Here is a 20,952-nt window from a genome sequence, read left to right on the forward strand (position 1 = left end):
TCAAACTAATTCTTTATGGTTGGTTCCTCTCCTGTTTCTCTTTTCTACTTCACCCTATCCTCATCTCTGGCTGCTTGCTCATCTTTCTAGGAACAAGCCCATGCCCTGCTATCAGCTCCCTTTTACTCTCATTGCTTTGGCATTACGTCTCTTTTCACCAACACCTCCCAATTAACTCTAGTCCTGATCTCTAGACAACCAAACTATTAATGCAAAGCACACTATGACCATGGCTGGTTCTAGACCCCAGACCATTTTGGTTGGTCATTTCCTGCTCATATCTCACTGCTGTGTGGCAGAATGATAGAACAGACCTTAGAGATGACTGTCTCAAGTGGGGAATGTGGATGGGGGTGGGGGGAAAGGAGAGAAATTTAGATGGCTCTCCCAAGGCCACATAGCTAGTTAATGGCAAAGCCAGGAAAAAAAAAATCTGGGTTTTCTGGGTTCTAACAGTCGAGGCATCATTTTACTCTTCTGCTATTCCTTTCCAGACCACAGAAATGATTCCTAGTCTAGGGAGATCCCTTGATTCCAAATTTGCCATCTCTAGAACTCAGTCCCTTTCCTTAAAACCTTAATTGTAATGCTGACAGGACTAATATGTTTTGATTATTTAATTTTGCAGATAACTGTGGTAAAAGCAGAAAAACCTTTTATCTGTAAAATATATTATTGTTGTTCCCTATTAAATATTAATATTAGTGCTAATGCTAATAATAACCTATATTTCTATAGCACTATAAGGTTTACAAAGCACTTTCCTAAGAATAACCCCATTAGGTAAGAAGTGGCAGGTATCATTATCCAATCTTTCAGATGAGGAAATTGAGGCCCAAAAAAGTTACTAGTAAGTGCTGAAGTTATAACTTGAAGATCCCTGGGCTCTTTCTCTTTTCTTGCCATAGGAGTGCAGCTTTAGAGCTAGATAGGACCTTAGAGATCATCTAATCCAATCTCATGTAATAGAGTAGGAAACTGGGGTTCAGAAAGGTGGATTTGCCCAGAGAACTAGAATGGCTGGAGAAAAGACCAGGTTTTGGGTTAGGCCACTGAGCAAATCGAGAGCTGACTCGACTGTTTCTGCATCTTTTCTCTTCTTCCATCCTTGCAGTTGATTATGTCTTGACACACTTTAGGTAAGCAGTATTCAGATCACTTCAGCAAAGAAGTTCAGAAATTTGGCTAGATGGAAAACAACTGTAACTCTATTTTATGCTAAATTTAAAATTGCATAATTTTAAGAGTCAAGCACGAATAAGTTTTACCAAACCTGCAGCTCCAAATTTAGGTGTTTACGCTGGAGTACTTCATGTTCTAGGACAGAGGTGTCAAATTTGGGGCCCTAAGTCAATCCTGAACCAGATTAAAATGTAATTGGGAGATATTTAATAAAACAAATAAAGATACAAAAAAGCACAGATAATATTACATTTGAAAACTAAGTCGATATGCAACGCAAAGGTATCCTTATGCACAGAATAGTGGCCCCCATTTCTACTTCAGTTTGACACCACTGGCGTAGGTGATGCCAGCTACTGCCAGCTTATTGAATGTGGCAGGTCAGCTCTAACGGCTATTAAAAAAAGTTTTATTGATGCATTCTGTTGTTATAAACAAGGGTCCCTTCCAGCTTTGAAATGCTGTGATTTCATTGCTTCTTTGAAAGTCCATCTCATGCCGGTTGGAGAATGGAAGAGAAAGTGGAACAAATAATTTTCTTTCCTCAGTGACTGTCTTTTCTAAGTTTTACAGTGAAGCATCAGAGAATCACAGATCCAGACATAGAAGGGCCCCTAGAAATTCCAACCATCTCATTTTAAAGAAGAAGAATTCATCCTTCATTTGCTGCCCTTTGTACCTTCTGGATAGACCCTCACATACCATATTTTATTGATGCCATTTTATATATGGAAAAACACTGGCAATTCTTACACTCAGAAAGCTTGTCTCTCCAGAGATATACTCTCCCTGATAACTGATACTGTAGATACTCTCATGGTATCTTGTAGTTCTTAGAAAGATTTTTTTTTATCCAGAGTCATTCATAGCCTGAAAGCAAATGAGGATGGACACATGCCCACAACACTTACATATCTATATCTATATCTATATCTATATCTATCTATCTATATATATATATAGATAGATATATATAGATATATAAATATAATGAGATCATTTTTAGTTGCTAAGCTTGCATGAAGTCAAGAAAGGAAGTAATTTGTTAGAAAAACCAGAAATTTAGATTTAGATTTTGAGCTGGAAGGGGTCTAAAAATTCATCTAATCTAACCTCTTCATTTTAGCCAGAGAAGCAGATTAAGCAATTTGCCCATGCTCATACAGGCATTAAGTGGTAGAGTTCAGATTTAGACCCACGATCTCAAGTACTAAGCCTAGTAGTGGCTCAGTGGATAGAGTGCTGGGCCTGAAGCCAGGAAGACCTGAGTTCAAATCTGACCTCAGACATCTACTATCTACGTGACCTGGGGCAAGTCACCTAACAATCTACTGGAGAAGGAAATGGCAAATCACTCCAGTATGTTTGCCAAGAAAACCACACTGGTGTGCCAGAGTCTATAGGATCAAAAAGAATCAGGCACAACTGAATGGCTGAACAATAGCTACCATTTGGCTCTAAGCTTAGTGTTTTTTTCTACTACTTTAGTCTGCATTTCATTAGTAGGAAGGAAAAAAAAAGGATTTTTCAACACTTGCCACAGACATGCCCTTGGAGAAATGGGCTTCCTCCAAAGATGAAAAAAATCATAAAGTGCTTTGTAAAATTTCAAGTGCCATATAAATATAACCAAGTATGATTATTATTATTTCTGGCAGCTGATAACAGCAGTTATTTCAATAGATGTCAGCTGGTGGCTGGATCCCAGGGGAGTCAGGAAGTGAGGTCAAGCATAGAATAGCCATTATTTGACCCCTTGACTGAACTGAGATTCTCAGCAAGAGACTAGACCCAAATAATGGTGCTTTATGACCATATGGAAGAAAGACCTGGTAGATGTCTTGAAATATGAGTGAAGAGAACATCATCTCTTAAAAGCCACCACCATAGCTGACTTTCCCATGATGAGCAACTCTAGAACAATGAGGAAGTCCACTTTTCTAACGACTGAAAGGATACCTACCGGCGGGTATCCAGGTGAAACGGTTTCTGTCACTTTGGGGCATAGGCAGCAACGGAGGAGAGTTGGACAGGAGCGAGTCGAGGACTGGAAGTCCTGCTCAGCAAGAGGGGCTTGGTAGTTATTGTAAGTCTACAAAGGCAGAGAAGGGATCAAGGTATGGGAACCTGAACCTTGGGGTATGGGAAGCCTCACAGGCACTCTGGTACTTGGTAAGCAGGAGGAGGGAAAAGTCGGATTATAACTTATTCTGATATGAAAGGCGGTTGATGAGACAACAGCCATGGTCAAGTGCAGACTCATCTTTGAAAACTCCTGATTTTGAATATAATGTTTTGAGGGGCTCTAAAAAAAACCATACACACAAAAACCCTTCTCTAGTCCTTTAATTTGACCTTCTTTCTTGTCTGCAAATGTTTGCAACTGCTTAAGCAGCAATTGTAGTTTCAGGTCTGCAAAATAATTCAATAACTGTCTGAGCTTTCTAATTCATACCAACAATTGAGGGGTGGATACAGACCTGGGACAGGGAGTGAGGGACAGGAGGATTGAGATGAGGTGGGCAGCATTAATTCCTTGAGGCTCTGTAGCCTTGCTATTCATCCCTACATGCATTCATTATGGGTTTATGGTCCTATGTCCAGGGAATGGACAAGATAAGGGAAAAAATGGAATTTTAGAGCCAAGGATGAGAGAGGGAATGGGGGGAAAAGGTGTTTTCCTTTGTATTGTTTGTGTCTAGACACAACTTTCTCCTATAAGCCTAGAAAATCAAGAACATCTCATATGTTGTCTCATATATAAATACAGGCATTATCAAAGTATTACTGGGAAACACAAGTCAAAAATATGTCTCTAAGAATATGTACTCTGCTTATGTAACTATTTACTCACTAATGAATCAATCTGTTCCAAGATCTTCATAAACTGCTCAACAGTTCCTTTTAATCTCTTGTCAAGTTTGTTGAGAGCTTCAGCTCGTAAGTCCTTGGCTAGAAAACCCTGCATGGAGAAAGACGTTACTCCTAGGGATTTGCATGACTGTTTTAAATATACAATAGCTGGACAAGTCACGGTGCCAAGTGAAAGCAGATAACACCGGGCCTGAGAAGAGTCACTGAAGACAAAACAGGGCTTCAGCAGCCTTCATCTGACCCCAGGGCCTCTTCACACCAGTGAAGCAAGTCAGTGAAGCCAGTTGGCCCCAAGGCACTGAAGGCTGAGAAATGGGCAGAATCCTCTCTCAGAATCCTTCAGGTTTCAAACAGTGAGGCCATAGACTGGTCTGTAGGATGGAACATCCAGGAAGAACAGGGGTTGACATCTGATTTGTCAGGGTTACTTTGGGATCTCTGTGATGACATTGGCCCAGTGGATACAGTGCTAGACCAGAGAGACCTAAGAGTCAAATCCTCCCTCCAATACTTACTAGTTATGTGTAAACTCTAAGTCTCGGTTTTCTTATCCATAAGAAGGGGATAATAATAACTGAACAGTTTTAAGGATCATAAGAGATAGCATATGTTAAACACTTTACAAGTTCTTATTATTATTAAGTAAGCATATTATATAAATGCCAGGTATTAAAATTAGTCCTCATTTCAGTGACGTATGCTGGACTGGCACCATCACTGAGGGAGTAAATCAGTTGAATCTGATTTGGTCATAGAAATGATAGTGTCCAGGCCTGCTCCTCACCCACCATGTTTTCTCTACTAAGGCAGCTAGGTGGTGCAGGGGCTAGAGAGCTGGACTTGAGTCAAGAAGACCTGAGTTTCAATCCTATCTCAGACACTTATTAGCTGTGTGACCGTAGGCAAGTACCTTAACTACTCTCAGCCTCAGTTTATTCCTATGTAAAAAATGGGGATGAGAATCAAATAAGACAACATTTAAAGTTCTTTGCAAACTTTCAAATGTCATAGAAATGCACATCTCAACTTTCCCCACCATAGTTTCAATTCAACTGGGGGTGAAGCCTGAACAAGAGAGAACTTAGGGTACCCACCATACCTATTTATAAATATATGAAGATTTATCAAATAGAAAAGGGATTAGACTTATTCTAGGTGATTCAAGAAGGCAGAACTAGGACAAATGTATACAAGACATAGGGAGGAATATTTTTTCTCAATATAAAGAAGAATCTCCTGACAACTACAACCTTCAACAACCCTTCCAACTGAAATTATCTTATTCTGTGAATTAGAGCTGTTTGAAAATGAAGTGAATTGCCCTATGAGATAGTGAGCTCCATATTACTGCATGTGCTCAAGCAGAGGTGAAAAGACCATCTGTCTAAAATGCTGGAATGGGAGTCCTCTCAAAGGGTAAATGTTTAGATTAAATTGCCTCCTTCCCAATTTAAGATACTCTGACTCTTACAAAATACACCTAACACTCTCTGCCATGTGAGCCTTTGAACTCTAGGTGGCGCCAAAGGCTGCAAGACTTACACTCCCCCACCAAGGAAGCACATGAGTACCCTTATCCCTTTCACATCACAGGGAGTTAGGGGCCCCTGACATCTGGAAAATCCGCATAAAATTTTTTGACCCTCCCTTTGTGCCAGAGAAGTGTGTATACTTCTGATATCAAAAGATAAAATATGTTGATATTATACAATATATACATATATTTTATGCATTTCTGAGTTTCTAAACTTTTTCTGAGTCATCTGCTGGCCTTTGCATGTAGTCTGAAGCTTCCACAAAACTCCACAAAATTTCCAGTTTAATTTTTTATGCTGACCCACAGCAGATTGAAACTATGATGGGAAAAGTTGAGATGTGCAAGGGATAACTGTAAGCCCAAGGAAACCTTGACGTCATCTGTGAGTATGGATTTCCAAGGGAGCCACCCTGCCATGTTTTATCTGTCTGCCTGCCTACCTACTTGGTCCCTTGCGTTTTTAATTTTCACTAAATCTCTCTTTGGATAATACTCCTCAGAACCGGTTCACGCTCCCTTGTAACAATGAAAGACAGGTAAAAATACCAGATACAGTGACCAAATACAATGACATTCCACCTTAAGAATTCTCTTCCTCTGCTGAAAAGAGGGAGGTATGTTTCGTCATCCCCTTCATTTTTCAAAAAAGAACACTGAGAAAGGTAAAGTAACTTGCCCAAGGTCATACAGCTAGTTAGTGGTAAAGCTAGGACTCAAGAATTTTGACTTGATACCATGTGACTCCCTTGCCATATCTAATTCATGCACTTGTTGTGAGGACCTAATGAGATAATGCATGAAAGTACTTTATAAATGATAAAGCCCTATGTGAAGGCAAATGTTATATTAATGACTGATAACAAAAATTTGATTCGGAGAATTGGAGCCACAAGGAGAGTAGTTTCCTCACCTCAACTTTCCCTCTCTCAGCCACAAGAGCCTGGTATGGAATTTCTAGAGTGAGAGAGATACAGAGTCATCATCAATATTTCTCCTCCTCCTTCCATTCCTCAGGCTCCTTCTTTGCCTAATGGAAACTAAAGTCCAAGAGTACAAGCTTTGCTCCAACAGTTTATCTCTTGTCTCTTCTATCTTCAAACTCTCCTTCACTGGCTCATTTTCCTCTGCCTTAAAGTGTCTTTCCCTCAAGGCTTCTACTTCCCCAAGCTAACAACCTAACGTTAATGTCTCACTCTCATGGGCAAACTTCTCAAAAGAGTAGTCTACACTCCCTAACTCCCCTTCTTTACCATTTATCCACTCATTCTTCAGAAAGCTTCTTCAAAATGGTGTCTGTCACTACCCAAAAGTCTGGCCCAACCTAAGGTCACCAGGGACTTCCTCAGTTCAATGGTCTTTTTTTCACTTATGACACTACTGATCAAACTTTTTCTTGAGCATTTCTTATTCCTTGGTTTCTATGGCACTGTACTCTTACCTTTCTGAGCCCCCTTTTTCTTCTCCTACGTTGTAAATGTAGACATTTACTTCTCTGCACCTCTGTTTCCTGATCTACAAAACAAGAGGTTGGACTTGATAATCCCTAAGTGCGTCCAGTCGTGTCCGACTCTTTGTTAGCCTATGGATCATACTGCCCGTGGAGTTGGTTTGCCATTTCCTTCTCCAGTGGATTAAAGCAAACAGAGGTTAAGTGACTTGCCCACAATCACACAGCTAGTGAGTGGCAGAGGCCAAATTTGAACTCAGGTCTTCCTGACTCCAGGTCCAGTGCTCTATCCCCTGAACTACCTAGCTGCCTCCTAATCTAATGTCATATGATTATTTAAATAACTAATAATATTATTTAAATAACTAAATAACAAAGAATCCCAGAATTTCAGAGTTGGAAGGCACTCAAACGACCAAGGGGATTGAGAAAGACTTCTGGCAGGAGACGGCCCATGAGCTGAGGCTTGAAAAAAAGCTAGGTAAGGGCAGCTAGGTGACACAGTGGATAGAGTCTGGCCCTGGAGTCAGGAGGACCTGGGTTCAAATCCGGCCTCAGACACATAACACTCACTAGCTGTGTGACCCTGGGCAAGTCACTTAACCCCAATTGCCTCGCAAAAAAAAAGAAAAGAAAAAAGAAAAAAAGCTAGGTATTCTAAGAGGCAGAGGATAGAGAAGACATGCATTTCAGGGTTGTGGAATAGCTAATGCAAAGGCAAGAAAGTGAGAGACAGAATACCAAATTTGGGGAACATAGTATATGGTGAAAGATGGGGGAGGGAAAGAGAAATTAAAGAGTAAAAGAAAGAAGAGTAATTAAGTAGCAATTAAATAATAAAGTAGTAATTAAGAGAAAAGTAGAAGAGTAATTAAGGAGCCAGATTATGAAGAGTTTGAAATGCCAAGCTAAGGAACCCGTATTTTATCCTGGAGGAAACAGGAAGCAATTGAAGGTTCCACAGCAGGAGAGTGACAAGGCCAGCCCTGTGCTTTAAGATTATTTTGGCACCTATGTCAAAGATGGTTAGAGAAGGGAGAGACCGGAAGCTGGGATGGTGATAGTAAAGAGCCATCTAAAGGGTCTCTGAACTGGGGGAGGTAGGGGAAGGGTGGCTATGTGAGTCGAGAAAAGGGGATGGTATTAAGAGATACTGGAGTAGGAGAATCAACAAGACTTGGCCATTGTTGGGATGGGGTGGGGAGGGGGAAGGAGAAGGAAAGTCAGAACGATTCTGAGGTTTCAAACCTGGTGACTGGAAGGATGATAGCGTCCTCAATAGAGAGAGGGAAGTTAGGAGTAATCTGGTTTGGGGTAAAGATAATGAGTTCTGTTTTAAACTAATTGAGTTAGAGATTCCTACAGGAGGACATCTATGTTGAAATGTCTAATTGACAATTAGTGAGGCAGGACTGGAATTTGGGAAAGTAACTAGGGCTGGATCTCTGGCTCTGAGAGCTGTCAGCAGAGTGAGGATAACCGTAGTACTGGTGGAAGTACTGCATGGAGATGAGGTGTTCATTGGTAGGTGTCAGGGGAAATGATGAGGCAGATTTTGTCATCCAGAGATTTCCTCCCTTGAGGATACTGGTCAGGATGTGGGCAAGAAAAAAATGGGGGTTTAAAGATCTGTTCCAAGAGGTTCCATTAAGACCTAGTGGTTTGTTCCAGAACCATCAAAGTCCACCTTTAGGATTTCTCCCTCTCCTGGGGGGGAAGAAAAACCCCACTGAACTCCCCACAGAAAATGCTTTAACTGTAATTGCTTAGGTCTGAGCAATGCCACAAACTGACTCCCCTGCTCCCACTTTTCCATCACCCTGAAATAGGTTCCCTACCCTCACAAGGTACTCCCTCAGGACCCTGAGATGACCACTGCCAGAATCCTCTGCCAGCCATAATGTTAAATCTTTCAGAGATTGACATTCCCATTCTATGTGTCTTCTCTAAATGAAATGCCCCCCCAACTCCAATACTAGTAAAAGTTTTGAGGGTGTGCCCTGTCCAGAAAAGAAGCCCTTATTTTTAGGTTAAAAATTAATTAATAATAAATAAATAATCATGGGGTTGCTGAGACAAAAACATCATCATTTAACATAATAAGAAACAATATGATGTCAACACCCAAATTTGGAATCAGAAGACTTAGATTCAAGTTCCACCTTCCTTTACTTACTGGCTGTGTAACTTTGGGCAAGTCAGTCCTACCCAGTCTTAACTCTCAATTTCCTTGTCTGCAGAATGGGGACTGCACTGCCTCATGGAGTTAATGTGAAGAAGAAATGAGAGGACATTATATAAAGTGCTTTGTAACTGTAAAACCCTATATAAATGTGAGTTATTATTAACTGTTTTCCTACTTGGATCCCAAGACAGAGCAATAAAGTCTTTAAAAACACTGAAAGGTCAAATACTGAAGCTGAAGCTTAAAATACTTTGGCCACATAATGAGAAAAAGGGACTCATTGGAAAAGACCCTAATGATGGGAAAGATTGAAGGTAAAAGGAAAAGGGGATGGCAGAGGATGAGATGGATAGAAAGTGTCATGGAAACAAACATGAACTTGAACAGACTTCAAGAGACAGTGGAGCATAGAAGGGGCTGGCATGCTATGGTCCCTAGGGTTACAAAGAGTAGGACATGACTGAATGACTGAACAGCAAAAAAAAAAAAAAAGCCCAGATAAATCAGAATAAAAAGCAAAACAATTCTCACCTACTAGAATTCTTCAATCATTCAATTTTGATAATTATAGACTCCAGGCACCCAAACAATAATAGAATTCTGTGAGAGGTTTGCGAAATTTGACTGATTGTTTCATGAATCATTTTGTCTAAAACATGTTGATTGGGTTGCTACTAATTCCTGAAACAGAACTCAAACAATGTAAAAAGTAACTGATATAATCTAACCATAAGGGTGTTTCTCTCTCTCTCTCCCTCTCCCTCTCCCCCTCCCTCTCTCTCTCTCTCTCTATCCCTCTCTCTCTCTCTCTCTGTCTCTCTCTCTCCCCTCTCCCCCCCCCTCTCTCTCCCCTCTCTCTCCCCCCCTCTCTCTCCCTCCCTCCCTCCATGAAATCTGACTTGCTATCAATAAAGATTTGGCAATATAAGGACTAGTTACACCAATAAATCAAGGATCTGTGATGTCTGGATGTAGGAATTCTTTGCACTGATGCAGATGGCAATCTTGTCTCTAAGTTTTAGAGGGTTGCCTGAAGTTAAAAGAAGTTAAGTGAGTTGCCCATAGTCACATAGCTAGCAAGTGTTTAAAGTTAGGAATTTGAACACAGGTCTTCCCAATTCAAAGTCTGGCCCTCTAACTATTATTCCATGTTGTCTCTTTTTAAAACACAAAATGTGTGTGTATCTGTATATGTGTGTATACACACACATATGCATGTGTATATGCACACACGTGTGTATTTTCTCCAATTTATCCTGTATATATCTTTGTACATAATCTGTTTTCACATTGTCTCTCCCATTAGACTGTAAGCACCATGAGAGCAGGAATTTTTGCCTATATGCCCAGTGCCTGGCACACAGTAGGCACCTAATATACACTTACTGACTGATATGTGAAGACAGATGTATATGCCCCTCAGGTATACATAACATTTTTTTTATAGATCTAAACAGCTAAACCTAGACATATAGATCTACAAATATAGCTATAGATCTACAAATTGATGAAGTGCAATCTATAGACCTATCTATCTGTCCATAAAATGTCATGTTGTGGTCCCGAAAGGCAATGGTGAGGCACATGGTAGGTGGGAATAGGCTGCAACACGTTACTAATGAAGAACTGTGCAAATGACATCATCGACTTATATATAAATTTATATTTATATATAAATATATTTAAAGGGTTGGTAACTGGTAAAAAAAATTTTCTAAGAAAATCCATAGTATGGATATTAAGAAGTCTTTGCAATTCCTGCCAAGACTGAGAAACTTCAAATAGACAGACATGTCCAATGTGTCAAATACATACACACAGCTTGCCTAAAATGAAACTGGCCTTTGTATTTCACACATCATTTCATACCACAGAGCACAACTGAATGCTGGATAAAAAAAAAAAAGACAGAAAACTTGTACTAAGAAAGTTTAAAGAAAAATAATCAAAGAGATTTACCTTCTGTATACCAACAAGTTCTTCATTAACACCTACTAATTGATCAGCAACCTTCTCCACTGACTTCTCCAAGTCTCTTAATTTCTTTAATTCAGCCTCTTCCTCTGGACTGTTCTGAAAAATGTTTAAAGGGAAATAAAGTAATTCTCAAGGGCTGCATAGTTCATTGGAGGGACAATTTCAAGTGAGCCTGGTCTAAACCACTTATCTTCTAGAAGGAAGGGGCTCCACTGTGTGGCCACTTTGGAAACAATAAGTGTGACTGATGAAAAGTGCGACATTTGGAATTCTATAGTGCAAAGATTTTGATCTAGAGATGAGGTCAGGAAAACTTATGAAAAATGGTCTAACCTTTCTAGCACTAAACCCTGAAGCAAATCTCCAGCAGGTATCCCGTATCCTATCGGATCTGAGTAGCCATCAGATTCTGGAGCTGTTTGTTAATAGAGAGCTGTTACTGGCACAAGTAGACAATTTGTGGGCAAATGGATTTGTGCGTGTATTCATTCCTTCCAAAAACATTTATCATTTCTATGTGTACAGCACCAGAAAAGATAGAAAGATGAAATAAGACAAAGTGCCTGCCTTCAAGGGACTCAGTTTAATAGGGGGAATAACACACAGATGTAAATACAAACAGGGAGAGTACAAAGCTACACAAAATCAAATGAAGAAGAGATCACGTCTAGCTGGGTGATCACAGAAGACTTCATGGAAGAAGGGTCATTTGTTAAACAAGTAGGATGTCAAGAGATACAGATGCTGGGGCCAGAGTGGCAGAAGAGAGGAAAGAATAAGAGAGAATACTCCAGAGATTCTTTTTTTTAATCAAGCAGAGGGGAATTCTCCTAACATTTCTAAGCAGATAATTACCAAATCTCCCTACTGGGCTTCTCCATCTTTATCCAATAGGACATCTTCCTCTTTCTTCAGGATATTTCCAATGAGAAGCCCCACTATCTCTATTCCTAGATAAAGCAGATCTCTTTGTCTTTACCAATACACATCACCACACCTTGAATCTAAAAGGTCTTAGAAGTTTCTCCATCTTTGACTCAGTCCCATAATCAATAGCCAAGGCCTCCTCCACTGTGCTTTTGTTTTGTGATTTCATCTCTATGAGGAACACAGAGTGTGAAAACGCATCTATGCAGACTTCATACATCTACCTAGAACTTGGGGAGTCTTACAGAGTTGCTTTGAGACACTGAAAAGTTACATTACTGGGCCGTGGTCACACAGATAGTAGGTGTGTTCAGGGGGAGGACTTAAACCCCTAGGAATCTTCCTACCCGCCCCCCTCCAGGCCACCTCTCTTACCACTATGCTTCCTTCTTTGTAAAGCTGTTCAAATTTTTTCTGGACCAAGGTAATTTCACAACTAGACTGTTATAAACTCCATTTTGCTGGCATCCAGCATCCCTCTAGGGCAGCTGGGTGGCACAGTGGATACAACACTGGGCTTGGAATCAAGAAGACTCATTTTCCTGAGTTTACTTCTGGGCTCAGATACTTACTAGCTGTGTGACCCTGGGCAAGTCACTTAACCTTGTTTGCCTCAGTTTCCTCATCTGTAAAACGAACCAGAGAAGAAAGCAGCAAACCACTCCAGTATCTTTCCAAGAAAACCCCAAATGGGATCACAAAGCGTTGGACATAACTGAAACGACCCAACAACAACAATAAAGCATCCATCTATACGCAAAGTCATTCTATACACTAGAGCTAAAATAACTTTCCATTCCCAACATTGTGATCGTGCCACAATGCTCAAATCTCAGTAGAAGCTTTGGTTATAGATGACTGCTTCAAAGGCCTCCTAAAAATTTGCATATCAGTCTGCATTCATCTCTACCTCTAGCAAAGCCACACAAACACAGAGACAGAGTACTATGCTCAGAGCCCTGAGAGTCCTGAATGTGGGTCCCAGCTCTGAGATTTTCTTATTATATGATTTAAGGCAGGCCTGCACAACCTGCGGCCTGCGGGCTGCTTGTGGCATACCAAAGGATTTTGGGCGGCCCGCGAAAAATGTAAAGGATTCCTCTACACGTTTCAAGGGCCACCCGAAATCCTCTGGTGTGCCGCAAGTGGCCTGCGGGCCGCAGGTTGTGCAGGCCTGATTCAGGGCATGTCACTAAAGCACTGTGCCCTTCAGTTTTCTCATCTGTAAAATTACAGTACTGGATATATTAATCAACCTGTGATCTTCTTAACCCAGGCATTCTCACCAACGGTACAGATAACAACACATCCAAGTATTTTCAACTTGAGTTCCTCTTGGCCACGTCCTCCACAGGGGGTCCACCTGACCTGTTGGAGCCTTCCTCCAGATCTCTTGACATATCAAAGGAGCACAGAGGCCATTCCCAACTACCTGATCGGCCCACCTTCTTTCACAGTCCTACACATCTCTAAGCCGTCCTTTACACTAATGCTGTTGCCCAAGTCTTCATTAGTGATGTGTCGCACAAACGTTAATTCTTCAGATACTATATTTTTCCAGGATTCACACTCATAGAACATCATCAAAATGATACTGACTTTTAAAAGATGAGGATTTGTTTGAGGGAGAAACTTGGGGGTCATCAAAGGGGACAGGGACAGGGACCTGGGATTTTATTACAGCTACTGACTCTCAGGTCATTAAAGGCACGCATCTCCAAAACAATGCAGCTCTTATCCTGGTAAATTCTTGGCGCAATTTCATCAGCCATCTGCAATTTGTACTGATGAACCAGTTCTGAGAGTCTGTCTCAGACAGTCCAACTGAATGGACTGTGCATTCAACTATATATATATTTATAGTCTCAGACAACAGACATTCTTCATCCACTTAGGTTTTTTTCTGATGGATGGGTAGCCTGAACTCTTCTGAATGACCGTGGATCTCACTTCATAGGAGATGTGATGTTTCTGGGCTTGATGCCGTCAGCACAATGTCATTCATAAAAAGGATAAAAATACTTCTACTCTAACTTCTACTCTATCTAACAGTGCTGTAATGAGGGAACTCACTTTGCAAACCTTAAAGCATACAGGTTAGTTTAGTGAAAAAAGCCCCAGTCTCTTGCTCTATCAACATCATACTGGATACTTAATCGGCTAAGCCCAAAAAATCCACATGGCTGTAGCTAAAACTCCACATGGAATAGATTTAAGCATCTCAGATGGCATCTACAAACTTCATATAAGGGTCAACCTGTTAATCACCATACCCCAGTAAAAGTAAATAACAAAACTAGTTTTACTCCACAAAACTGCTCTAGCCTTGACAACTTTATTAGGTGAGAACATCTCAACTGAATCACTAAGTCAAATGCATTAACTAAATGTAATCCCTGTAGGTCTTCTATAAAATAGCAAACCAATGTAGAATCTAGAAGAGGGTTCTAGCAAAGCCCCTAAGAGAGAATCAACTGTTGGGGGCTGGGGAGGAAATGGAGAGAGAAGACTAGAGCCTCCTCCCCTCCCACCTTGACCAGAGAATGACCTTGTGAACTTTGGAGGGTTGGAAGATTTGAACTTCTCATCAGAGTCCTACCAGCGTCCCAGGAACAGCAGTGACTGGTGGCAGGGTCTGCAGCGGGAGCCTAGAACAAACTAGACCTACTGAGGAAAGACAGGTTCATGACTCTACGAGGAGACCAGTGGGAAGCTGTGTCATATCTAAGAAGACCCTCTTAAGGACTTCAGCAAAGGATTTCCAGGAACAATGAGTGAGTTACCCCTTTTGCCACATGTACTCTAAGAGTGAGCCCCATTTTCCCCTGTTCTCTGCATGTGCTGGTGGGAAAATGTAGCCCAGATTGGGGGGGGAGTGGTATTTTGTATCAACTCCTTTTATTATACCACTTTAGTGGTATAATTAAATTTGGCTAATGTCAACTGATAATCATGGGGAGAGCATACTACTAGAAGCTAATGAGTTATAGTACTAAAATAAAAACCAACAAAAACAAAACCATCCACAACCCCTCAGGGCTACCCCTAGAGGCTGAGGGGAGAAGTAGAAGCTGCCCTCTGGGAACCCAGGCTGACAGCACAAGTAGGAGTGGGAGAGAAGACCCCTTCATAAAGAGTTCCTTACAGAAAATATGTGTTTCTGGAGAAACTCTTTTAACTAGGAAAGGAGAGATTCACAATGCTCTAGATTTACCTTTCAAACAAAAATATATAAACAAAGCTTAATTATTCAATTATGAGACTCTTAAGAAAAGTGAACCTACCTTCTTCCCAATCAACATCACTCTGCAACCATTTTTCACTCCAAGTGTTGACAATGGCTGTTCCATTTCTTTTAGAGACTTTCCTGAAAGAGAAAGAAAATTATTCCTTTGGTAAATAAAATTTAAAAACAGGTTTTAGGAGTTATACAAGTCTGCAGGAAGAAAAACTTTCAGATGATAGCAGAATGACAGCCCTGGAACTAAAGGCAGAGTCACAGAATCTTAGGACTGGACAGAAACTTACAGCACAGTTACCATGGACACTGATAAACAGCTGGTGAGTGTGTAGGGACGGGACCAGTTGGGTCAAGTTCACAAATAAATCTAACTACAAGGAGAAGCTTGGGAGAGCTCAGAGGGTTTGAACGTAGACATTACATCTAGGGCTCTCTCTCTCTAAAGGGAAAGAACTGAGTTTCAGCTCATTCTGCGATATATGCAGCCTAGGCTGTATCTGAATATATGTCATGTTATCCTAATTTATGTTATCCTAAACATATTCTGGTGAAATGCCTGATGAGACTGCAAAGGCAGTACTAGGCAAAATCACAACTCAAGTCCACAAGATACTTAGGGTATATGGAAAAAGACACACCACCACTGTCTCACCTCCATCAGCCTTCCCAGTGGCACCACATACAAATGGGTACAGAGAATACATGTGGAAGGAAATGCCCTGGGTCACCTACACAGCTGCAGCTGGGTCCTTCTCTGCTTAGTGAAAGTTTACAGAGGTCAGTTTTTTGCTGTCAAAGAAATCCACCCAAAGACAACAGTCAATCTACATCCACCTGTAACAATTATCTCCCTCCTTTGTCCTTGATACCATAGCTATATGTCACCTCCTTCCATTGGCACAGCAGGGCAAGTACTCTTGAAGCAAGTCTATCTCACTTGCCAAGATTTGGGTTCAAATCCTGGTTCTTGAGCATTACCTGTGTTACTTCCTAGCCCCTACTACTTTGCAGTCTTCTTACACCTTACATCCCACCATGTACTCTTCAATCCAGTGACACTGGCCTCCTGGCTGTTCTACAAAAAAAAAGATGCTCCATCTCTCAGCTTCCAGCATTTTCTCTGGCTTTCTGCCACACCTGGAATGCTCTCCTTCTCCTCTCAGCCCACTGGCTTCCCTGGCTTCTTTTAAAAATTAACTTCTACAGGAAGCTTTTCTCTAACCTGTGTAATCCTAGTGCCTTCCCTCTGTTAATTATTTCCTATTTAACCTGTCTTTGGCTTGCTGTATCCCCCATTAGATTATGAGCTCTTTGAGGGCAAGGTCTGTCTTTTGCCAGTTTTTATCCTCAGAGTTTGGCACAGTGCCTGGCACATAGCAAGTGTTTCACCAGTGTTTATTGACAATGTTTATCTTGGGCAAGCAAGTCCCTGTCTCTGGGCCTCAGTTTCCTCACCTGTAAAATAAAGGGGATGGACTAGATGATTTCAAAGATTCCTTCCAGCTCTAAACCTACAATCATGTGAATATGCTTATTCTACAGCAGGGATTACTCTCCATCCCTCCAACAAAAACACTCTCAAGGGTGAGAAGCTTACAGCCCTCATCATTGAAAACAGCTCTTCATAACACGAATATTTTATATAATGCTTTAAGGTTTGAAAAGCATCTTACACACAATATCTCATTTGATCCCTACAACAATCCTTTGGGGCGAGTGACTTATCCCCATTTTACAGATGAGAGGAAACAGAGGCCGAGAGCAGTTAAGTGGCTTCCCCATGGTTATATTAGTAAGTGTCTGAGGCAGGATTTGAACCCTGATGTTCTTGACTCCAGAAACAGTACTCAATCAACTACATCACGCTGCCTTTCAAAGGTTTTATCAAAAGTCAGGGACAGTCCCTTACAGAATAGCATGGGGCTACCAAAAGCTGCCATTCTCAGTATACTTTCCTCAAGGACAATGAAATATAGGTCATGCTTGATTCCAACCTCATCAGTCAGGCCTACTGAAGCCTTAAAATGCAAGAACTAGTCAACGTGGCTAGAAGCTAACTTCCTGACTGGCCACCTTCAAAACCCAGGAACTGGCTGTCGCATTTTATGAATGGAATGTTTCAGTGATTCCTGAACAACTGGGTTTGGTTTTTTTTTTATCCAAATGACATCCTAATTTATTTCTACAACCCCCAGTAATACACCACATCCAATCTGTTACCCCAGCTGTGGCAAAAACTTGCATTCCCTATGATATCCATGTTGTCTCCGGATCTTTCCTTTCTACCCAAAGCACCTGATAAAGATTTGAAGCCCAAAAGTAATGTTTTACTGACCACACCCCAAAAACTCTTTGGGTACCCAACCCCACTTAGTGATAATACTCTTCCTTTGAAGGCATCAGCAATAAGGCCTGACTAGAAAAACTGGCAATAAGAACCAAGTAGAGGCAGCATGGGCTTACTGAATAGGGCCTTGAAGTCAGGAAGACCTGAGTTTAAATCCTGCCTCAGACACATACTGGCTACCTGACAAGAGACAAGCAACTTAACCTCTCAGTACCCCAAGGCAGCTCTCTAAGCCTATCAATATAAGCCTATAACAAACCAATTGCTGACCTTTGTGAATGAAGGGAATTTCCACACTGGGGGGTTCCCCTCATCAGTGAGCACACAGGTCAGGACCAAAACAAAAACTAGAAGGGCGCCCCTTCAAGACAATACCATACCAACCTCAGAAAGAGGTATTCTCTCCAATTACCTCTTAATGTATGAGAATTCCCCCTGGGAACATGAACACCCAAGTCTCCAAGTTATGTCACAATTCATGAAATCATAGAATGTTGGCAATGTAAGGGTCTCAGAGATCATTTAAGGCAACCCTCTCCATCTGATGACAAATGAACTGAAGCCAGGTGAGGGAAAGTGGCAGAGACAGGATTAAAACTCAGGTCTTTGGTCTACTACTCTTTCTGTCATACCATGGAGCTATCCAATTCCTTGTCCTCTGACCATTTTGGGCTATATAAAACTCCACGCCTGTCCACCATGGTGTTTGTTTTGATTTCGTTGTCATTGTATAGTACTCCTAGCCACTAACCTGGTAATTCCCAAGTCACATCTCAGAAATAATTAGCTTCTTTTATTCCTTTAATTGGGTCTAAGATAGTAAAGGTGAACAACATCACAACTCACATCCATCTTTTCTTTATAGTCTTTCTTATTTGGGAAGTTGGTCAGGCAGAGAAAAAGGCCACTAGCTAGAATGGTCAGAAGGACCAAGGGAAGGTTAATTTCAAGACAGAGGATGAATTCATCTTAAATTTTTGAGCAATACAGTAACTTAGTCTTGTAGATAATTCTTTTTTTAATTAATTTGTTTTTAGTTTTCAACATTCTCTTCCATAAAGCTTTTGAGTTTTAAATTTTCTCCCTCTCCCTCTCCTCCTCCTTCCCGAAGACAGCATGGAATCTGATGTAGGCTCTTCTTGTAGATAATTCTAGGCAAATATAAAGCAGACCTCCAGAGTCTTTGATCCAAGTAACTAGGAGCCAGGCCCAAGAGGCATTGACAATGAGGCCATCTTATTGGGGGACATGGGAATGGGACTAGTACAGCAAAGAGCTATACTGTCTGATCTGTGTTTTGCATAGTCAGAGGTAGCAACAAAATTACAAGACTGACAGAATTTTGGAGTTTGAAAGAGACTTTCTAGTTCATCTAGTCCAAACCCTTCAATTTATAGCGGGTGAAATAAGCTCAAAGAAATTACATGACTTGTCCAAGGTCACACAGCTAATATGTGTTTGTTTACCATCTCTATGTAAGTTTCAGAGCAGATATAGAGCTGTGCTGGGAGAGGAAGGGGCAACGAGGTGACTCATCTTCTTGAGTTCAAATCTAGCATCAGATAGCTATTAGCTGTGTGACCCCAGGCAACTCACTTGACCCTGTTTGTCTTGGTTTCCTCATCTGTAAAATGAGCTGGAGAAGGAAATAGCACACCATTCCACTATCTTTGCCAAGAAAACCCCAAATGGAAGTCATGAAGTGTTGGCAAGACTGAAATGACTCAACAATTGGGAAATGAAGGGCCTCCTCAGAAGCTCTCTGGACCCACGAAATTACAGGGCTGGACAACTGTGTGTGTATTTGTGTATATAAATATACACATACAACAAATATATGACATATAACACACTGATGTATATGAATGCATCTTTATATATACATACACAAATATATCAACACACAGCATGATACCCATATACATGTAGATTCATGAAGATAAATATGTTGTATGTTGCTATATCCTATACATATAGACATATATATAAATGTAGATAAATGCATATTCATACATGCATATACATACTTGCAGATAAATGTGTTATACATTCATATACACAAGTGTATATGAAAACATGTATATATGCATGGAATCATATTTGCTGAAGTAGGCAGTTAATAAAAGAATCAAGAAATAGACTAATCCCTAGTCCCAACTTCAGACCTGAAGGACAGTATGCTATGGTCTGTTTCTGAAGACATATTTATTGGTAAATGGGCATGGTTATTCGCAAAAGGGCAAATGAGTCCTGCTCAAGGAAGACTAAATTTCTTCCACAGCTTAGACCTGCCTACCCATGAATGGGATAGAAGAGATCTGCTCAAATGTGAACAAGTTCTCATCTCCTGATCAGCAGTTTTCTTGTCTGTGTTAAGACAGAACTGCTTATTCAAGCATCTTGATGAAAAGAAAAGAGCTGAATAGAAAATTTGACTTTCAAATACAAGACTCTAGTGAAACATGAAGAGGTAAACAGGAAAGAGAAATCATAAGAGACTTATTAAGGCTGAATTGTTTACATTCCTGCATGGAAAGATGACATTTATAACTTATGAGACCTTTGTCAGTATTAGGGTAGTGGGAGGGGGAAAATTATATGTATGGATAGATAGATAGATAGATAGATAGATAGATAGATAGATAGATAGATAGATAGAGGGCACAGGGTGAGTTGAAGATGCAGGGGTGATATCTGGAGAATAAAATTAAGGGGTGAGAGGATTGTACTGGAAGGAGAAAGGTAGAGGTAGAATGGGGTACATTATCTCGCACAAACAGACAAGAAAAAGTTCTTACAGTGGAGGGAAACAGGGAAAGGTGAGAGGAAATGAGGGAATCTTATTCTCATAGGATTTGGCTTAAGGAGGGAATAACATACACACTCAATTGGGTATGGAAATCTGTCATACCCTACAGGAAAATAGGGGAGGAAGGGAACAAGAGAGCAGGGGGATGATAGAGAAAAGGGAAGATTGGGAAAGGGGTAATCAAAAGGAAGTACTTCTGAGGAGGGACAGGGTCAAAAGAAAGAATAGAATTAATAGGGGGGCAGGATAGGATTAAGGGAAATACAGTTAGTTTTTCACAACATGTCTACTATGGAAGTGTTTTGCATAACTGCATATGTATGGCCTATATTGACTTGCTTGCCTTTTCAGGGAGGGTGGGTAGGGTGGGAGGAAGGGAAAAAATTTGGAACCCAAAGTTTTAAAAACACATATTTAAAAAAAATG

At 40.7% G+C, this 20,952-nt stretch overlaps 1 protein-coding gene across 6 annotated transcripts in view; it reads right to left on the reverse strand.

Annotated features, from left to right (window-relative positions):
* The window catches only part of BAG1 (BAG cochaperone 1), a 52,850-nt gene that overhangs the window by 13,768 nt on the left and 18,130 nt on the right, over positions 1–20,952 (reverse strand). The window contains exons 1-5 of one of the 6 annotated variants that reach the window (XM_020967382.2): positions 18,130–18,196; positions 15,414–15,496; positions 11,185–11,298; positions 4,037–4,144; positions 3,146–3,274 (exon numbers count right to left, since the gene is read on the reverse strand). In XM_020967382.2, the coding sequence (XP_020823041.1) occupies positions 3,146–3,274; positions 4,037–4,144; positions 11,185–11,298; positions 15,414–15,479 (417 nt within the window). In that variant the 5' untranslated portion in view covers positions 15,480–15,496; positions 18,130–18,196. The other 5 variants (XM_020967380.2, XM_020967381.2, XM_020967377.2 and 2 more) reach the window with 5 other exon arrangements.

Source organism: Phascolarctos cinereus, unplaced genomic scaffold (genome assembly GCF_003287225.1).
Source record: "Phascolarctos cinereus isolate Bilbo 61053 unplaced genomic scaffold, phaCin_HiC Scaffold_4;HRSCAF=312, whole genome shotgun sequence".
Classification (NCBI taxonomy): Eukaryota; Metazoa; Chordata; class Mammalia; order Diprotodontia; family Phascolarctidae; genus Phascolarctos; species Phascolarctos cinereus.